This window comes from Triticum urartu, chromosome 1 (genome assembly GCF_003073215.2).
Source record: "Triticum urartu cultivar G1812 chromosome 1, Tu2.1, whole genome shotgun sequence".
Classification (NCBI taxonomy): domain Eukaryota; kingdom Viridiplantae; phylum Streptophyta; class Magnoliopsida; order Poales; family Poaceae; genus Triticum; species Triticum urartu.
Window position 1 is genome coordinate 43,017,919 of NC_053022.1, and position 18,698 is coordinate 43,036,616.

General features: G+C 47.0%; 1 protein-coding gene across 1 annotated transcript; it reads right to left on the minus strand.

Moving 5' to 3' along the window:
- Positions 1 to 16,414: 16,414 nt before the first annotated feature.
- Positions 16,415 to 16,994, minus strand: LOC125551670. The gene is made up of 3 exons (XM_048714970.1): positions 16,874 to 16,994; positions 16,726 to 16,799; positions 16,415 to 16,628 (listed from the first exon to the last, which is right to left on the minus strand). The coding sequence occupies exons 1-3, from the start codon at positions 16,988 to 16,990 to the stop codon at positions 16,535 to 16,537; spliced, it is 285 nt and encodes a 94-aa protein (XP_048570927.1). The 5' UTR covers positions 16,991 to 16,994; the 3' UTR covers positions 16,415 to 16,534.
- Between the last annotated feature and the right edge of the window lie 1,704 nt (positions 16,995 to 18,698).

The following is an 18,698-nucleotide window of genomic DNA, read 5'->3' on the forward strand; positions in this document are numbered from 1 at the left end:
ATGATTCCAGTTCTACCTGTATGTGAGTTTATCAAACTAATTTGTTAAGTAATTCATATTGTTTACTTAAAAATATTTGGTATTCATCCGTACTAAAGTTGTTTATTTTTAAATGATAGTTTATTTCTTTGCTCCAACAAATACAAGGAAGGCAGTAGACAAGACATACTACAATTACGGCTCGGAGCTAACTTGTGAGGAGAAAAAAATCTCTTGTCTCATTTATTAATGATGTTGAGAATTTTAAGATCAATTATCAAATTGGCAATAATTATACTAGATACGTGCCTCTAGTCCACGTATTGAACCATGCTAACATCCTTGCGCATATCATGGTATGATTTTGTACTATTGTCTAACTAGTCTATCTTTCGCATACATTCTACGTAAGCAAAACTACATTGCTAACTATATTACTATTATTTTCTTCAACAGAAGCTCCCGCAGGATACTCTGCCTGACCTGATGTTTATGGAAGGTAACATGCCATATTGTTAGCTTACCGCCAAGTCCGCCGGTGTCTTTCTCTAGTGCATACTCGATTTCTTCAACAGATGTACGCATCAACATCCAAGGATGGGCCAAAATAATGAACGCGGGTATACAACCAATTGGAGACAACATGGATGTGCGCAAGCCACGTACTGGAGACAGGTGGATCTCTATTCTCCATTGCGAAGATGGAGCTATTTACCTGTTTTATACAATTTTACCTAAGAGAGAGGAGTAGGTCATAGCTAGTACTTGTCATGTGCTAGAATGATGACAAGTTATTTACCTTGGATGATAACAATTATCTACTGTTGTTTAACTTACCATGTGTCATGGTTTTCTTTCTTATTCGATTTGAACATCAATTATCTTTGTGTGCACTCCTTGCCCCAGGCTATGCAAAATTGTAAATCAATCATGATGTATGAATATATTATAATTCTTATATGATGCGTATATATGTATTAACACCTTGTATTACATGATATGTACTGTGATGTCGCATATTTATAGTCTGTGTATTTGTTTCAATTCCTTAAATTATTAGCAGTGGCGGGCATCGAGAGGAACTCGCAACTGAGTGTGCGTCGTTATCTCCGTTAGTGCTCATAACTAGTGACGAGCCCTAGAAAATGCTCGCCACTGCTAGGTATGTACCACTGGCGGGCGGGTGCCCGCCACCTATGCCGTGTTAGCAATGGCAGAAGGTCAGTGGCGGGCGCACTTCAGAGCCTTGCCCGTCACTACTAGGCTTTTTGCGCACGCCACTGTTAGGTATTCCTGCAATAGTATGCGGGTCGATTTGTTGGAACCGTCAGTGTGATTTGCTGTATAGGGCAGAACTACACAGGAGCACCAGTGCTGCAATCTTAGAGTCGATGAGCGGCAACGGCGAGCCGCCCCCTGAGCTCCAAGCAGGAGGCTGAAGGGGGAACCAAGGCACTACCAAAGCTGTCACGGAAAATAAAAGGGGACTCGTGCAAGGGTCCATCGACTTAAGCGGGTGGTCATGGAGGCGTCTATCACGCACATGCGTGGGTGACCGACCAAAATTTGGATCGGTTGTACGGTGCCTAGTGCTGGCCATTTTAATGAAGAGATGGATCACCAATACGGATAGGGACGTCTGGTCCCCCCCCCCCTCCCCCGGCCGGCCCAGCGATTGAATTGTGAGTATGTACTCCCTCTGTAAAGAAGTATAAAAGCGTTTAGATCACTAATAGTTATATAAATATTCTTATATTTCTTTACGGAGAGAGTACTATGTACGAGTCATCTAACCCAACATATGAGGTTGAGTCGTCTAAGGTCAATTATAACCGATCCCCTATCCGGCATTAGAGAAGTAAAATTTTGGTTTTACTCTTCTAACTGGCACCTACGCGATCCCCTAGAGGAGAATATATTTTTTACTCCGCCTCCTATACGGCGCCTAAATATACTCGGAGGAAAAAAATCTACCTCTCTTGCAACTCCCACCCCCACTTCCTCTTCGCCGGCGCACCTCCCGGCGATCGCCCCCCCGGCTACCTTGTTGTCTCCCTCGGCCCTTGCCACCCTTCTACCTGACTCGGAGCCCGTTCGCGGCTGTCGCCATCACCATAATCAATTCGTTGGATTGCTCTCGGATCCTCTTCCTCTTTGGTGGCCATCGCATCGAACGCACCGTTGCAGGTCACTCACATGCATCACCGTCCGCTGGTTTGGCCTAAACAACGTCAGTCGGCCGGTGCACCAGCACTGCACCACAAGTGTTCGACGGTTTGCCTAGATGAGTTTTTTGACTTTTTTTCCTCTGTTTCGATTTGTTTTGTACACTCAAATTGAACCAAGTCATTTGAACTGAAGATGAAGATTTTGAGGGAGATGGTCTTTGAGGACTCGTCTTCATCAAAAATGAAAGAAGACGATGAAGACTTTGAAACCGTTCTTGGCATGATTTTTGATGATGATATTCGGCGGCCGAGGAGAGGATTGCCATTCGGCCGCATAGAACTCAACCGTGATACAGCGGAGGGCCATGCCTAGATCATGATAGACTACTTTGATCCAAATCCAAACTATCCGAAGATGTACTTTTGTCGCGCTTTCAGATGCACTAGTAGAAAAAGGGGCTTTCGTTCGGGCCTAGCCAGCCCATTAGTCCCGGTTCTTCCATGAACCAGGACCAATGGATGCATTCGTCCTGGTTCGTGAGCCCAGGGGGTGGTCGGGGCCTCGTGGGCATTGGTCTCGGTTCGTATGGACCCATTTGTCCCGGTTCCAGGCACGAACCGGGACCAATGGGCCTCGCTCCTGGCCCACAAACATTGGTCCCGGTTCTTGGCTTGAACCGGGACAGAAGGCTGGGCTTTAGTCCCGGTTCCAGCCATGAACGGGACAAATGAGTTGCCTATATATACCCCGTCGCTGCAGCAGAGCACTCCACATTGCTCTGTTTTTCTAGCCGGCGAGGAGAGGGCATTTGGGTGCTCTAGCTCACCTCCTATGCACACGAGGTGTTCGATGAAATGCCCAAGCCACGCTAGTTAAGCTTTCTCCTCTCGAAGCTCGACCTCCAAGCTCCATTTTCCTCGAGATTTGTCTAGGTTTAGCGGCCCGTCACGTCCCGTCCCCGTCTTCACCGCCGTCGATCGCCCGCGCCGATCTCGTCGCCTGCACCACTGTGGTGAGCCTCTTATCTTCTTATGAAAGAAAAAAAATTCTTACTTTAGATAGATACTTTTCTAATTTTCTTACTTTTATTATTGCTTGTGCTTATATAGTGCGATGGTTTTGGTATCCGCCCCCGTCGGCCCTCGTCCTGACTATGATTCGGATGTGGTATATATTATCTTTTATAACTATTTGGTTCATTTATTGTTTATGACAATTATGCCCATCAAGTTGACATAGATTTTATTTATGTAGGAGGTAGTTGAACCGGAAATTCCAACCGACCCTTTTGTCGAGAGTTTAGATTTAGTTGAATAAGAAAACAATTACTTGAAGGAAAAAACAAAAAAAATTGAGGAGGAGAAGATGATATTGGAGTTGCATGTTGCGGATGTCGTCGATGATCACAAGATCAAGATGGATGCAATGCGGTTGAAGATGAGAAAGATTAGAAAATATGCCATTCATACCGAGGCTTGGTATCATTATGCCGTTGGATCAATTTTTACCTTGCTTGTGATTATGATCGCATTTATTGTTGCATTGAAAGGTTTCACATAGTTTCAATGTATGGTTTAACTAGATGCTCTGGAGAGCTATATGTTATTCAATGAGAACTATGTATGTACTTTGTTTTTAATGTGATGATGGACTTCTATTAATTTGGTCACTTATCTATCCATGAGAGCTATATGTACTAAATTGATGATGTAGCTTTGAATGGTGCATTTTATACACGAAGTGCATCCAGTTTTTGCCGTAAGCCTGTCTACTTTCTTGCACATGCTATGTGGGTGAAATGATGATATCATGCCAACTTTCAACCTTTTCAGAGTTCATTTGTAGTGTTTTTTAATTTCAGGGTCTTATAGCTCAAAATAATCAGTAAATGCATGAAAAATAACAAATGAAGTCAGAAAGGGTTGAAAATTGATAATGTGGCTTTGAATGATGCATTTTGAATACAGAAAAAGTATGGAGTTCAAATAAGTTCAAAAAAATGAAATCCCTTTATAACAAACGAGTTTCCGTATGAAACCCTGATACTTCGAAAGATATTGTGCATTTTGTACACGAAGTGCATCCAGTTTTTGCCGTCAGCCTCTCTACTTTCTTGCACATGCTATGTGGGTAAAATGATGATACCATGCCAACTTTCAACCTTTTCAGAGTTCATTTGTAGTGCTTTTCAATTTTAGGGTCTTATAGCTCAAAATAATCAGTAAATGCATGAAAAATAATAAATGAGGTCAGAAAGGGTTGAAAATTGATGATGTGGCTTGGAATGGTGCATTTTGAACACATAAAAAGTATGGAGTTCAAATAAGTTCAAAAAATGAAATCCCTTTGTAACAGACGAGTTTCCGTATGAAACTATGATACTTCGAAAGAGATTGTCTGTTTTGTACACGAAGTGCATCCAGTTTTTGCCGTAAGACTCTCTACTTTCTTGCACATGCTATGTGGGTGAAATGATGATACCATGCCAACTTTCAACCTTTTCAGAGTTTATTTGTAGTGCTTTTCAATTTCAGGGTCTTATAGCTCAAAGTAATCGGTAAATGCATGAAAAATAACAAATGAAGTCAGAAAGGGTTGAAAATGGATGATGTGGCTTTGAATGGTGCATTTTGAACATAGAAAAAGTATGGAGTTCAAATAAGTTCAAAAAAATGAAATCCCTTTGTAACAGACAAATTTCCGTATAAAACCCTCATACTTCGAAAGAGATTGTGCATTTTGTACACGAAGTGCATCCAGTTTTTACCGTAAGCCTGTCTACTTTCTTGCACATGCTATGTGAGTGAAATGATGATACCATGCCAACTTTCAACCTTTTCAGAGTTCATTTGTAGTGCTTTTCAATTTCAGGGTCTTATAGCTCAAAATAATCAGTAAATGCATGAAAAATAATAAATGAAGTCAGAAAGGGTTGAAAATTGATGATGTGGCTTTGAATGGTGCATTTTGAACACATAAAAAGGTATGGAGTTCAAATAAGTTCAAAAAATGAAATCCATTTGTAACAGACGAGTTTCCATATGAAACTCTCATACTTCGAAAGAGATTGCCCGTTTTGTACACGAAGTGCATCCAGTTTTTACCGTAACCCTCTCTACTTTCTTGCACATGCTATGTGGATGAAATGATGATACGATGCCAATTTTCAACCTTTCAGAGTTCATTTAAAATGCTTTTCAATTTCAGAGTCTTATAGCTCAAAATAATCAGTAAATACATGAAAAATAACAAATGATGTCAGAAAGGGTTGAAAAATGATGACGTGGCTTTGAATGGTGCATTTTGAACACAGAAAAATTCTGGAGTTCAAATAAGTTCAAAAAATGAAATCCCTTTGTAACAGACGAGTTTCCGTATGAAACCCTCATACTTCGAAAGAGATTGTCTGTTTTGTACACGAAGTGCATCCAATTTTTGCCGTAACCCTCTCTAATTTTTTGCACATGCTATGTGGATGAAATGATGATACCATGAAAAAAGAAAATTAACTAAAAAACGTTTATAAAACTCTAATAGCAAAAGGAATGAACTAAAAAGCTTTTATAAACCTCTAGTATTTTTTAAACTAAAATTATATAAAATTAATGCCACTGAAATTATCAAAGTATTTTCTGTTCAAAACATGCAAAGCAGAAAGAAACAAAATAAACTTTAATAAAAAGTAGAAACAAAATTAAATAAATTAAAATTTAATAAAATAAAGAAGTAGAAACAAAATAAACTTTATAAAAGTAAAATAAATAAACTTTAATAAAATAAATAAACTTTAATAAAATAAATAAAAATAGCAACAGTAAGGTTTTTTGCTGTAAGTAGAAACAAAATAAAATAAATAAAACAACAAAAAAAGTGCCAACTACTGGGCCACCACGGCCTGAATACGACTAGAAACCCTACCATGCGCCAAGATTCAGGCCCGTAGAAGGCCCAGTAGGCCCATCAGGCATAGCAGTGGCAATAAGGCTCGTAAGCCTACAATCGAGAGGAGCTCGAGAGAGGTGCGGCAGTGGGGCTTATAAACCACTCCGCGCCCCTTTCAACTAGCGAGATGAGACTAAAGTTTTGGCCACGGGGAGCACGAGGCCTTTGGTCCCGGTTGGTGGCACCAACCGATACCAAAGGGGGGCATTCGTACCGGTTGTGCCACCAACCGGTACGAATGCCCCCCTTTGGTATCGGTTGGTACCACCAACCAGGACCGAAGGCCTTCTCTTCCCGCCCTTTGGGCTGCTGAAAAGAGACCTTTGGTCCCGGTTGGTGGCACCAACCGGGACTAAAGGGGGCATTGGTACCGGTTTGTGCCACGAACCGGTACCAATGCCCTGGGTATATAAGAAAACACTTAGCAGTTTCGATGAAATCCATCACTTCTTCTCCCCGACGCCCTTGCTCCTCCTCGTCACCGTCGCCGCCCGACGCCCCTGCTCCACCTTGCCGTCGCTGCCGCCACCGACGCCGCCGGGCTGCTCAATGTCGCCGTCGCCGTCGCCGACGACGCCGTCAGGCTGCTCAACGTCGTTGCCGCCGCCGCTGACGCCCTCTGCCCCGACGCGCCGTCGACCCTCGCGCCCCTGCCGGCCCCGACGCGACGCCCCCTGTGAGCACCAGCCTGCTCCCGCGCCCCTGCGCCCCTACCCTGCCCGCCGGCGCCGGCGCTGGCCCCTCCACCGTGCCCCTGGATCCGCCCCTGCGCGGTGCTATTATATTTGTAGATGTTTTTATATTTTTTTTAGAAGTTTTTAGATGCTATTCTTAGATGTTTTTACATGTTTTTAGGTTATTTTAGTTTATGTTTAGTTTAGTTTTAAGAGTAGGAAAATTTCGGATGTGTAGTTATATTTATTTAGATGTCTAGTTAATTTAGATGTTGTAATTTGTTCATAAAAATTGTGCACTTTTGTATAGAAACTTTATTTTTTTCATATGTACGAAAATGTAGAGTGAAAAGTTTTATATATGCAAAAGTTACATTTTTAGAAAAGTTTTATATATCTAGCTAGGAAAGGAAAGAAGAAGAAAAAGAATGAGAGGAAAAAGGAAAATAAGAAGAGGAAGAAAGGAGAAGAAGAGGAGAGGAAGAAGAGGAGAAGTAAATAAGAAGAGGAAAAAAGAAGAAAAAGAAGAGGAGAAGAAGAAATGAATAGAAGAGAAGAAGAGAAAATAGAAAATAGTATTTTCTATTTTCTCTTCTTCTCCTCTATTCATTTCTTCTTCTCCTCTTTTTTTTCGTTGTCGATATACCCCGTCCCGATAACTTAGTTTAGTTTTAGGATTATTTTAGTTTATGTTTAGTTTAGGAAGAAGGAAAAGAAAAAGGAGAAGAAGAGGAGAGGAAGAAGAGGAGAAATAAATAAGAAGAGGAAAAAAGGGGAAAAAGAGGAGAAGAAGAAAGGAATAGAGGAGAAGAAGAGAAAATAGAATATTTTCTCTTCTTCTCCTCTATTCCTTTCTTCTTCTCCTCCTTTTCTTCTTCTTTTTTCTTCGATCTTGTCTTTTATTCCTTTCTTATTCTCCTCTTTTTATTTCTTCTTCGTCTTCTTATTTTTTATCGGGTATGTCGTTGTCGATATACCCCGTCCCCGATAACTTCGACATGAGGGGGGAGGAGTCGCCGAGGGTTTGAGGGGTGAGGGGCGGGAACTAGCTAGGGTAGAGGGTCGAGGGTCACCGAGGGGTCGAGGGTCGCCGAGGGTTCGAGGGTCGAGGGGTCGTCGTATGTTGTCGTTGTCGATATACCCCCTCTCGACCATGATAACTTATACCACGGGGGCACCCCCCCCCAGCCCTCTCGCTCGACCAAAACTCTCAAGGACGCCCAAACCCTAGAGAAAAATTATGTCGGTCTCCTACCCCCTCCCGCCGCGCCCCTACCCGATCGACAAACTCTCTTGAGGCCACCCAAATTTACCAAGTTAAAAGTGTGTTGTCGCCGAGGCCACACCAAACCCTAGAGAAGCATCGAGGCCATGCCACTAATATAATTCCTTATTGTGCTTAGCTAGCTAGTTCAACGTTTGCCACTAATATATCCATCTGTCATGTTTGAATAATAATTGCCATGTTGTAAATATTTGCAGAAACTATGGATCCGCACCCCCGAGACGAAGCACAAGAAGTGGTGTTGGGGGAGATAATCGCACATGGAAGTGATGTCGTCTTGTCATTTCTCAACGACACATGCACCAATGGTCTGGAAAGACAGGATGAAGAAGCAGGCTACGACGACGATGATCAAACAATGGAGGAGGAAGGACACCGTGATGACGGCTCCGGTGACCGAATGGAGGGGGAAGTACACCGTGATGACGGCTCCGGTGACCGAATGGAGGGGGAAGGACACCGTGATGACGGCTCCGGTGACCGAACGGAGTCCGGCCAGGTATATATATTAATTAATTAAGCATGTGCTGACTATACCTAATTGATGCATTAATTGTTTTTGGTATGTACACATATTAACTCTCTTCTTTTTCTTCTTTTCTAGCCCTCCGGATCGAGCAACACTTCGATAACGAGGCAAGGCCCGAAGAGAAAGTTGCGCTCAGATGAAAGGTACACGATCATCGAAATTGATCACGCTGGCCAACCGATTTAACCCCTCCGGACCAAGCAAAAATTTAATGCTTAGTGCGGGGTTCTAGTTAGGGACATGATCCCGATCAGCATCGAGCAATGGTTGAAACCTAAGGACAAAGACTCTCAGGTGTTTTATGTCAGCGATAGGCAGAAAGCTGATCTTTGGACCGCGCTGCAGGAAAATTTCACCTTCCCGCTAGAGGAGGATCCGAAGGATCTAGTTAAAAAGCCAATGATCAAGGCTTATGCTCTTAAGAAGATGGCCGAGCTATTCAGGAGGTGGAAGAATGAGCTGAAATCATCGTTTGTCGACTAAGACAAGACTCCAGAATTCATCAGCCGATTTGAGAAGATCAACGATTAGTGGCCCGCATTTATCACCAAAAAGAAATCTGAGAGAGCAGCGAAGATGTCAGCGACAAACAAGAAAAATGCTGCAAAGAAGAAGCATCACCATCGCACGGGGTCAGGTGGCTACCTAAAAGCCCGGCCGTTGTGGGACAAGGCTGAGAATGACCTCATTGCTAAAGGGATCGAACCAGAGATGCGACGCTGGCCAGACCGTTGCAGGACTTGGTTCTTCGGGGCTGGGGGAAAATTGGACCCTGTAACAGGGAAGTGCGTTTGGACCAACGAGCAGTTGAACACACCCATCGAGAAGCTTCAAGAGTATATCGAAAAGGCGCAGCAAGGGACGTTCGTTCCGGACAGAGAGAACGACGAGCTCACAGAGGCCCTCGAGAATCCTGAGCACCCCGGACGGACACGAGGCACGCCAGGCTCCCTTTTGTGGAAGGCTGGATTTCCCGACGCAGGCGGTTACAAACACCGGGAGAGGAAGAAGAAAAAGGAGTTGACCCAACTACAGGCGCTGCACACAAGGGTGCAAGCGCTAGAGGAACGAGACGAGGCCCGCAGCGCGCGACCTGCCGAAGTTGCTACACCCAAAGCTACACTGCCATCTCAGCGGAGAAGCAGCGTGGCTTCCACGAAGCTGCTTCAGGAGCCTATCTTCATGGCTCCTGCTAGCTACCCCGTGGACTTAATCACGGAGTCTCACAATTGCCACCTTATGACGCAATGGATGAATATGAAAGTCAAGGAGGCTGTTGGCTCTGTTGCATGTCCTGAACCTGACGCAACTTTTCACTGCCGTCCGATTCCAGAAGGATATGCTAGGGTGATGGTGGACGAAATAATAGAGGGATTTGAGGAGCTCGAGCTTGACCACCCTACCGATGAAGGGGAGACTCGGTTGGGTTCTGCTCTGAATACTCCATGCCTATGGCGGAAGGAGCTCATCAACCTTCCGAACTAGACGCCCCCGCCTCCTCCTCCTCCTCCGGCGAGTCAGGGCACTCCGCCTCCTCCACCGCCTCCTCCTCCGGCGAGTGATCAGGGCACTCAGCCTCCTTCTCCGGCGTGTGGAGACACTCCGCCTCCTTCTCCGCCTGCGCCAGCGCGCCCGAGCAGCCACCAGCCTCCTTCTCCGGCGCGTGGCGGCACTCCGCCTCCTTCTCCACCTGCGCCGGCGCGCCCGAGCAGCCACCAGCCTCCTCCTTCTCTGGCGCGTGGCGGCACTTCGCCTCCTTCTCCGCCTACGCCGGCGCACCCGAGCAGCCACCGGCCTCCTCCTTCTCCGCCTCGCCAGCAAGGGCAGAAGAGACCAGCCGCCGCCCCGGCTGCTCCGGCGCGTCGTAGTCCTTCTCCTCTGCCTCGTAAGCAAGCACGAAAGAAGACAGCCACAGCTGCTCCGTCTGCTCCGGCGTCTAGCAGTACAGCCAGAGGCAGGCAATACAGATTTGGTCCACCTCTCAAGCCTCTAGAGAAGTTACCATACGAGAGGACCGTGGAAGAAAACGCAAAGATCATGGAAAAAGAAGTGAATGGCTTCTTTGAAGGGGTGAAAGCAAAGAGACATCCACCTCCGGAGGAGAAGCTAGACCGGGTGAAAGCAAAGCGCACACTCGATGCCCTGAGGAAACCACCAAAGTCTCCACTGAAAACCAACTATGAGCGCATTACTGCAAAGGTATATATCGAAGCGAAGCGGTCGGGAAATACTATCAGTGATCGAAGGGTAGCAGAACGACGAGTTGGGAAAAAAATTGCCTAGCTCGGTGAACAAGCGGACCAATCGTGCCCCTCACTCAAGGTGTCTAGCGATATCGTCGCTAATGATCCGGGGTTGGTGCCCGGTTATAGCAATCTTAAAGATTACCTGCCCGACGATGTACATTATGATTTCTTGGAGGTGGAAGAACACCAATACCATTATGGGAAGCCTCTTGTCAAAGATGAAAAATCTCTAACAACGATGATGCGAAGATTCCATGATTGGTGCATGAAAACCTGCAGAAAGTCTGGGGGGACGAATACTTTGTATCTGAGAGTTAAAGAGGAGCACGACCTCGTTGGAATTGATTTGTTGACTGTTCTATTTGAGGAGTTCTTCCAGTGGTTCAATCAAAAGGCCCTCGATAAATTAACGGTCACTTGCTACTGTCTGTAAGTACTACTTCTGTCATTAAGTCTCTATATATAGCTCAGCTCTTTCATTGCATGTATATATGATTATCCTCACTATATTATGCAGATTGGAGATCATCGAGTGCAGAAAAGCAGAAATGTATGATATTGGGTTCATTAACACAAATCTCACAGATAAATTCGAGGTTGAAAAGAACGCCGATGATGCTGAGGCCAACTTGCTCAAATCATTGATAGTAAATCAAAACAAAGATAAAATACTCTTTCCTTACAACTTCGAGTGAGTGTTACTGTCTTGTGCATATTCGGTTTCCCTTATTACTCAAGCGAGGTTATAGTAATGTAATTGATGAGTTATGCATGCGTGCGCAGCTTCCACTATATTCTCCTGGAGATTAAGCTTGAGGGCTAGTAACGGTCTTTGACTCGAGACGAAAATCTCCCGAGACCTATGCGGACATGACTAAAATGCTCGAGAAGTAAGTTCAATCGATCATTATCGCACCATATCGGCATCTTTTTGTTCATTTCCTGATATCAAGTAATTGTTTTCTTTGTCTCACAAGGTTTGGAAAGTATTCACCGCACAAGCTCCAGGACTGCCGGGGGAGCTGCGATGGACATACCCGAAAGTAAGTAGTACTAGCTAGCTAGTTCCGCGCATCTCGATCCCGTTGATTCTAGCTACTTTCATCAATGCCATTTATAATGCTTCATTATCAGTTTGATTGACATCTATTTCTCATAAAGTGCTTATGGCAGGAACAAGGGAATGATTTCTGTGGATACTACGTGTGCGAGTTCATCTACAACGCGACTTGCAAAGATAAGCGGGGCTACTCTAAAAGACAATTTGATGTGCGTAAGCAATAATATTCACAATTTCATTTTATTACACCATCATTTCTGTTGAGTTTCATTCATATATATGTATTAACCCCCTTCTTCAAATTAGACGTGGGAGATGCGGAATGAACTCCTACCAGAAGATCGCATGAAAGCAATTCAAGAGGAATTAGCGGGATTCTTTCTTGACCACGTCATCAATAAAGCCGGAGAATACCATGTGGAACTTGATTTCAGATGCTAGGGGATTGTAACAGATCTTACATATTGTATATGTATGTAGCCAGTAGCGTCGGATAGATAATACGAAAAATTGTTGTTCGACCAATCTCTCGGAGAAGGAGAGGTCGATCACTTCTCTCAGTATGCATGACAAACTTCTGTACTTAATGATTTCCTTCATTTTCTTACTAGCTAGCTTGTCGAGGGCCTCTCTATACGTATAGTACGTAGTGTCGACCAAGCACGGAGATAAGAGAGGACACTTCTCTCTATTAATTAATTAGCTACGTAACACAATATATGAAACACCTTAATTAACCATACAAAAACCCCAAATCCACCCCCCTTTCAGAAAAAAACAAAAACCTAGCCCCTGAACAGCTCACGCCTGGATGCCTATTGGTCCCGGTTGGTGCCACCCTGGGACTAAAGGCCCTCCTGCCTGGGCTCACCACAGCGGCCACGTGGAGGCCCATCTGTCCCGGTTCGTATAAGAACCGGGACTAAAGGCCAAGGGAATTAGTAACGACCCTTTAGTCCAAGTTCCGCAACCGGGACAGATGGGCCTTATGAACCGGGACAAATGGCCCTTTTTCTACTAGTGATGCACACAAGTCTTTTTATCACCATTGTCGTTGAGACGTATGAGATTGGTTCAAGCTTAAAAGGAATGCATGCAGAGAAATAAGTGCAAGCCCTCTGATGAAGTGTATTGCAGTTCTTTGAGTTTTGGCATATGGGTGTTCGGCCGATGCAATTGACGACTATGTCCACATTGGTGAAGACACAATCTTGGAGTCCGCTCGAAGGTTCACTAGAGCAGTGATCGATGCTTTTGGACTGGAGTACTTGAGGGCACCCAGCGAGGAAGACACCCAAATGCTAATGACAGAGAGTGAAGCAAGAGGATGGCCATGGATACTTGGATCACTTGACGGTGTGCACTGGATCTGAAAGAATTGTCATGCAGAGTGGAAGGGTTAGTACAAAGGTCACTACAACAATCCAACAATCATTCTTGAGGCAGTTGCAACGAAGGATCTTTAGATATGGCATTCATTCTTTAGTTTTCCTGACTCTCACAATGACCTAAATGTGTTGTCGAGAACACCACTGTTTGCTAAGCTTATTACAGGAGATGCTCCTGCTTGCAACTATTCAGTCAATGAGCACAACTACTCGATGGGTTACTACCTTGCGGATAGCATCTATGCCCCATATGGGCCACATTAGTCAAAACAATTCCACGTCCAAAAGACAACAAAAACATTGACTTTGCTCAATGTCAAGAAACGGCTAGGAAAGATGTGAAGAGAGCCTCAGGAGCGCTTTGCAATTGTTCGTGGCCCCGCCGAGTACTGGAGCTCTCCAAGGTCCTATGGCAGATCATGACTTGTTGCAGTAGTACTGGGGTGCCAGATCTGGAGTTCGATGGCATGTCCGGGGTGTTGCCCTGGTCTGATTCGTTCAACGACAATGGCTTCACTTTTGATGAGCCACTTAGGAGGCCCGCAAAGCTGCATATCAGCGATAGAGCCGTGTCGAGTTCGGGTGAGGAGGTGATCCGTTATTCTTTTCTTCGGTGGCTGGTGTGGTGGTGCCGGAGACAAGTGACGAGCGTTGGTGTCAAGCTTGAAGATGTTCTGCTATCTTTTCAGTTTTGTTATGTCGGTTCTTACGTGTGACTTGTACTTTGTTCTTTATGATATGAATGAGACACGTATTACCATGCAAAAAGAAAAGACCACATTTGTATTATTAAACTGCAAATTCTTCTGGACTGCAGTGGAGGCGACTGGCGGAGCTATGCGTTGGGAAAATGGGCTATGGCCCACCCAACATATAGCAAATACAGTGTAGAATTGAGCGAAACTAGATCATGTGAATAAAAATAGTTGGTCTTCCTTTGTACCGGCCCGGCCAACTTTTCTTGAATAGCTCCGTCACTCGGACAACAATGCCGAAAAGAATCCGAAAACAACCTTTTTGAACAAGATGAAGAGAACAACATCTAAAGATTATTGAGAAATCTCCTGTTTGTAGAACATTTTTTTTCTGCCAGTCTACTTCAATACCAAAACAAACATACCAAAAAGTTCCAGTGTCTGAAAACTAATCTCGCACTTTCTGTTTGCAGATCGAGACATGTAGAAAGGTTGAAAGTGTGCTGACACGCGGCTGGACAGGATACATATCAAGGTTCTACCGTTTCATTTTCATGCTGCACTGGACCAGGCGAAACGCATCGCAAACAAGAAAGAGTTCCTCGAGAAACAGACTACGGACTCGATGATGCTCGTGTGTACAGACAGGTTTGGATCAACCACAACCAAACAACATTTTTCAGATTCAGAAGTGTAATGTACTTAACATCCAATGATGTTCGTGTAGCTAATGTGTACAGTGAGAAGTGCAGTGTAGTATTTAACATCCAAAATAAGTGCAAGGTATTCATGTTCAGATTCAGTAGTGGCAACTAAGGGCATCTTCAGCCGCGCCCTCAAAAAGGCCCCCTCAGGCGTTTTTCCGTCCGCCGGCGCCAAAAAATCGGCCCAGTCGCGCCTCCAAGAGCCCAGTTTTCGCCGGCTCGGGCCGAAATTGGCGTCGGCGGACCCAACCCGAACCCGGCGCGCTGGGGTCGCTCGGGGGCGCCGGGCGAATCGTTTTTGGCGCGAAGAGCCGCGGGCCCGCCGCGTCAGCAACTCTACTCTCTTCTCGCCCCTTCGTCGTCCTCATCGCGTCGTTTCCCGCGGCGAATCAATGCCAAAACTGTCGTGCGCTGCCGCGCCGGTCAGCCTCCATTGATGCCTCACGGGTGGCGCAGTGAAGGCTGAACAACGCGTCCCTCGGCCGCCACGCAATCACGCCACGCGTAACGCGCCGGCCAAGCCTACCACGCGGCGTCTCCGCCTATTAAAGCCGACTGCAAGCGCGCCGGAGAGACTCACCCCGATCATCCACCGACGACGCGCTCATTTCTCCCCCTTTCCTCCTCTCGCCGTCACCAGTTGAGAAAGCATGGCCGAGCGTTTCCCAGGCGACGGCGCAGCGGCGAACGGATTCGGGCACCGTCATCTGCACGAGGACGAGGCTCGCCTCCTTTTCGAGGCCGAGTACCCGGTCCCGCCGGACATGCGGGTGCCCGGGGCGTGGAGGATCAGCGCCGGCGGTGTGCCGGTGCCCCCGATACCCACCGGCGCGGCGCGGTGTGCGGAGATCGCACGCATCCGCTCGTCCCTGCCGCGTGCGGCGAGGGAGGGGCCCCGGTACATCCCTGACAGCCCAATCTGGGAGCCGTACTTCCGCCGCCGGCACGGCGAGCAGCTCGAGGCCACCAACGGCGTCGTGCCCTCCGGCAGGTTCAACGCCGCCGGCCGGCGTCGGTGGTGGGGCGTGCCCGGGCGCACGTTGGAGTCCGTCCTCGAGTACATCGAGGGCGGCAACACGCCGCGCCTCGAGTACCCCGCTCCCCCGTCCTTCTCACGCCGCCGGGGAAGCTCCTGGACGCCGAGGCGTATGGTGACCGGGGTGTCCTCCTCCTCGTCCAGCGGCTCTCCCTGCCTCCACCTCCGCCCCGTCAAGCCGGAGCCCCAGGACACGCCTGTCAGCGCGCGTACCCGCAGCTCCGGCGTCCTCGTCGAGCCCAAGGTGGAATCCAGCCTCCCCCCGGAGTACGAGGAGATAGCCCGGGGCGGGTTCTCCGACGAGGACGCCATGCGGTGGTCGCGCGACGACTACCTGCGCGAGGAGATGATCCGACAGCGCCGGGCCCTGGAGGAGATCGCCGCCCGCAAACGTGGGCGCGAGGACAAGGACGGTGTCGTCGTCCTCGATAGCGACGACGACGACACCCCCGGACCGTCCAACCCGCCGCGCCAACCGGGGGAGGGATGCAGCAGGGACGGCGGAGGCGTAGGCGGGGGCGACGACGACGACGACGATGGCGGCGGTGACTACACGCGGTTCTACAGCCTTCTCGACATGTAGAACCGCATGGGCGGGCGGCGAGGGAGACGACGGGGTAGCCCGCGGTAGTTTTTTTTCTTTTTTTGTAAAATATGTTTAAATTTAAACGAACTCGCCCGTGTTTACGTTGTGTTTGCGCCGAATTTAAACATTTTAAAAACCCGTGGAGGGCCGCGACTGGGGACATCACGCCCCCAGTGCGCGGTTTAGCGCCGATGCGCCCTCAGGGGGCGATTTTTTACTCTTCCTGAAGGGCTGGAGATGCCTAAGTGCTGGCGCGGGTGTGCTCGTTGGCGGCGTCGCGGGCGCGCAGCTCCCTGATCTCCTCCTCCCACTTGTCCACCCTCTCCTTGTGGATCCTGCGACGCACGCAATACAGCAAGCAGTTGGTGAGCACCCGCCCGAGGAGCAAGCATGACGATGATGGGGCTTGCCGCGGCGAGTTTCTTTTCTTACGTGCAGAGGCGGTCCTCAAAGTCGGCGGCGAGGTCCTTGAACATGGCGCGCCCGGAGTCCAGCATCTCCGACACCTGCAATGCCACCGGCATCACTAGACGATTAAGGTAGAATCGATGGGGGAGGAGGAGAGGGTGAAGAGGCGCACCTTGCGAGTGAAGTTGTCGATGGCGAGGAGGATGCGCTGGACGTGCTCCTCCGTCTCCGCCGACCCCACCACCTCAGCCTCTGCCGCCGCCACGACGGCCGTCTCGTCCCCGTCCATCTCCGTGGCGGCCGCCGCTGACGGCGACCCCAGAGGACGCCGGCGCTCCCCTGGCTCGCGGTGTCGTCGTTGTCGTTGCTCTGCACAAACGCGTGCAGCATTCGATTACTCGCGAACTCGAAAACTTCACGGGAAACTCGAATTCGACTCCGAAACTCGATCACCAGCGCGCTCCAAATGTTTCAGTGGCTTAGGGCCTGTTCGTGAGCTCGCCGAAAAGAGGACAGTTTTTTTTTAGTTGAAAAAAAAGGACAGTTACAAGAGGAGAAGTCACGTACAGTTCTGGGGCCTTGGAGCATTGGGGAAGGTGGATGACATGGCTGCAGTAGCAACTGTTGCTAGGAGCAGCAACGGCGAGTTTCTGGGAGCTTCTACAGTTGTTTTTCTCAGGCTGCATTCATGCAGAGATTGTTGAAGCGCTTGCAGTAAGGGAGGCGCTATCATTGGCAGATGGCCTGCTCGCCCGAAGAATTAAAATAGCTTCAGACTGCCTCAGAGTTACCAACACACTGAAGGAGGGATCCAAACCAGTGTACTATCATATTTGGCAGGAGATTAATTAAGGGGGTGTTTGTTTTCAGGGACTTTTTGGTGTAGGCATTAGAAAAAATCTTTCTTAGAGATTTTTTAACCAAACAGGAAAGACTACTATGGACTAAAAGTTGCTTTTTAGGATTAAATGAAGAAGACTCTCAAGGAGAGTCTTTTTTGGGACTTTTCCAACAATGTCCCTCCATACACTCATTGGTCCGCCACCCTATGGTGTTGATTGATTGTTATTTTTCTATATACCAGGAGTAACATGGTCATTTAATAACTTTTACGGAGGGACTCCTGAAAACAAACAGGAAGAAATTTTTTAAAGACTAGAAACTTTTTAATTGGGACTAGAAAAAATCTTAGGACTTATGAACCAAACAAAGCCTAAGTCTAGAGATGCGTGGTTTAACAGGGTTGAGTTCAGTCACGAGAAGTGGGTTTCAAACTTTGAAGCCCACATGCTCGCCCGATCATCGCTCCAGAGTAATATTGGTCGATGCATTTGGCTTTTAGATCAGCCTGGGGCTTATGTATCCCTAGAGATTTTGTAATTTGACGTGCCGGGGTACTACACCACTAAAAAAAACATATAATACGTTAGGCCAGTTATGTAAGTCTGGCATTATTGGGGGCAGCCCAGTGCGAAGGGGTCAGTAGAGGACTGCCCCGCTTTGGTGGATCCTACTCTATCCTAGTCGCCATCGACAAATTCCATTGATAAATTCTTAAAGTATGGACACTTCATACCTCTTAAGCATCATTAGGCTTTGTACAATGAGAGATGCTTAGAAAAATAAATCAGGTTTTTCTGAAGCACCGGTGCCTATTTCTAGGGAGAGACGCTTAGTTAAACGTCTATTCTGTATAAATAAGCACTGGTGCTTAAAGAAAGCCTAGTTTATTTCTCTAAGCACCTTCCTGAGCATCTCCCATTGTACAAGGTCTTACACGGTAGCCATAGTGACGACTTTGTCTATCGTCTGCACGACATGTCTCAAGTCGTCATCTCATGAGTATAAAACCTACACTTCTTATTTTTTTGTCAATTGTGACTGTTGAACGTGTATATACATATAGGTTAGGGTCATGTATTGTCACGCTTCCTTTCTCTTATGTACAATGTATAGCTTGGGAGACAAGTCGAGGTTGTGCACCCATGTACCTGTAT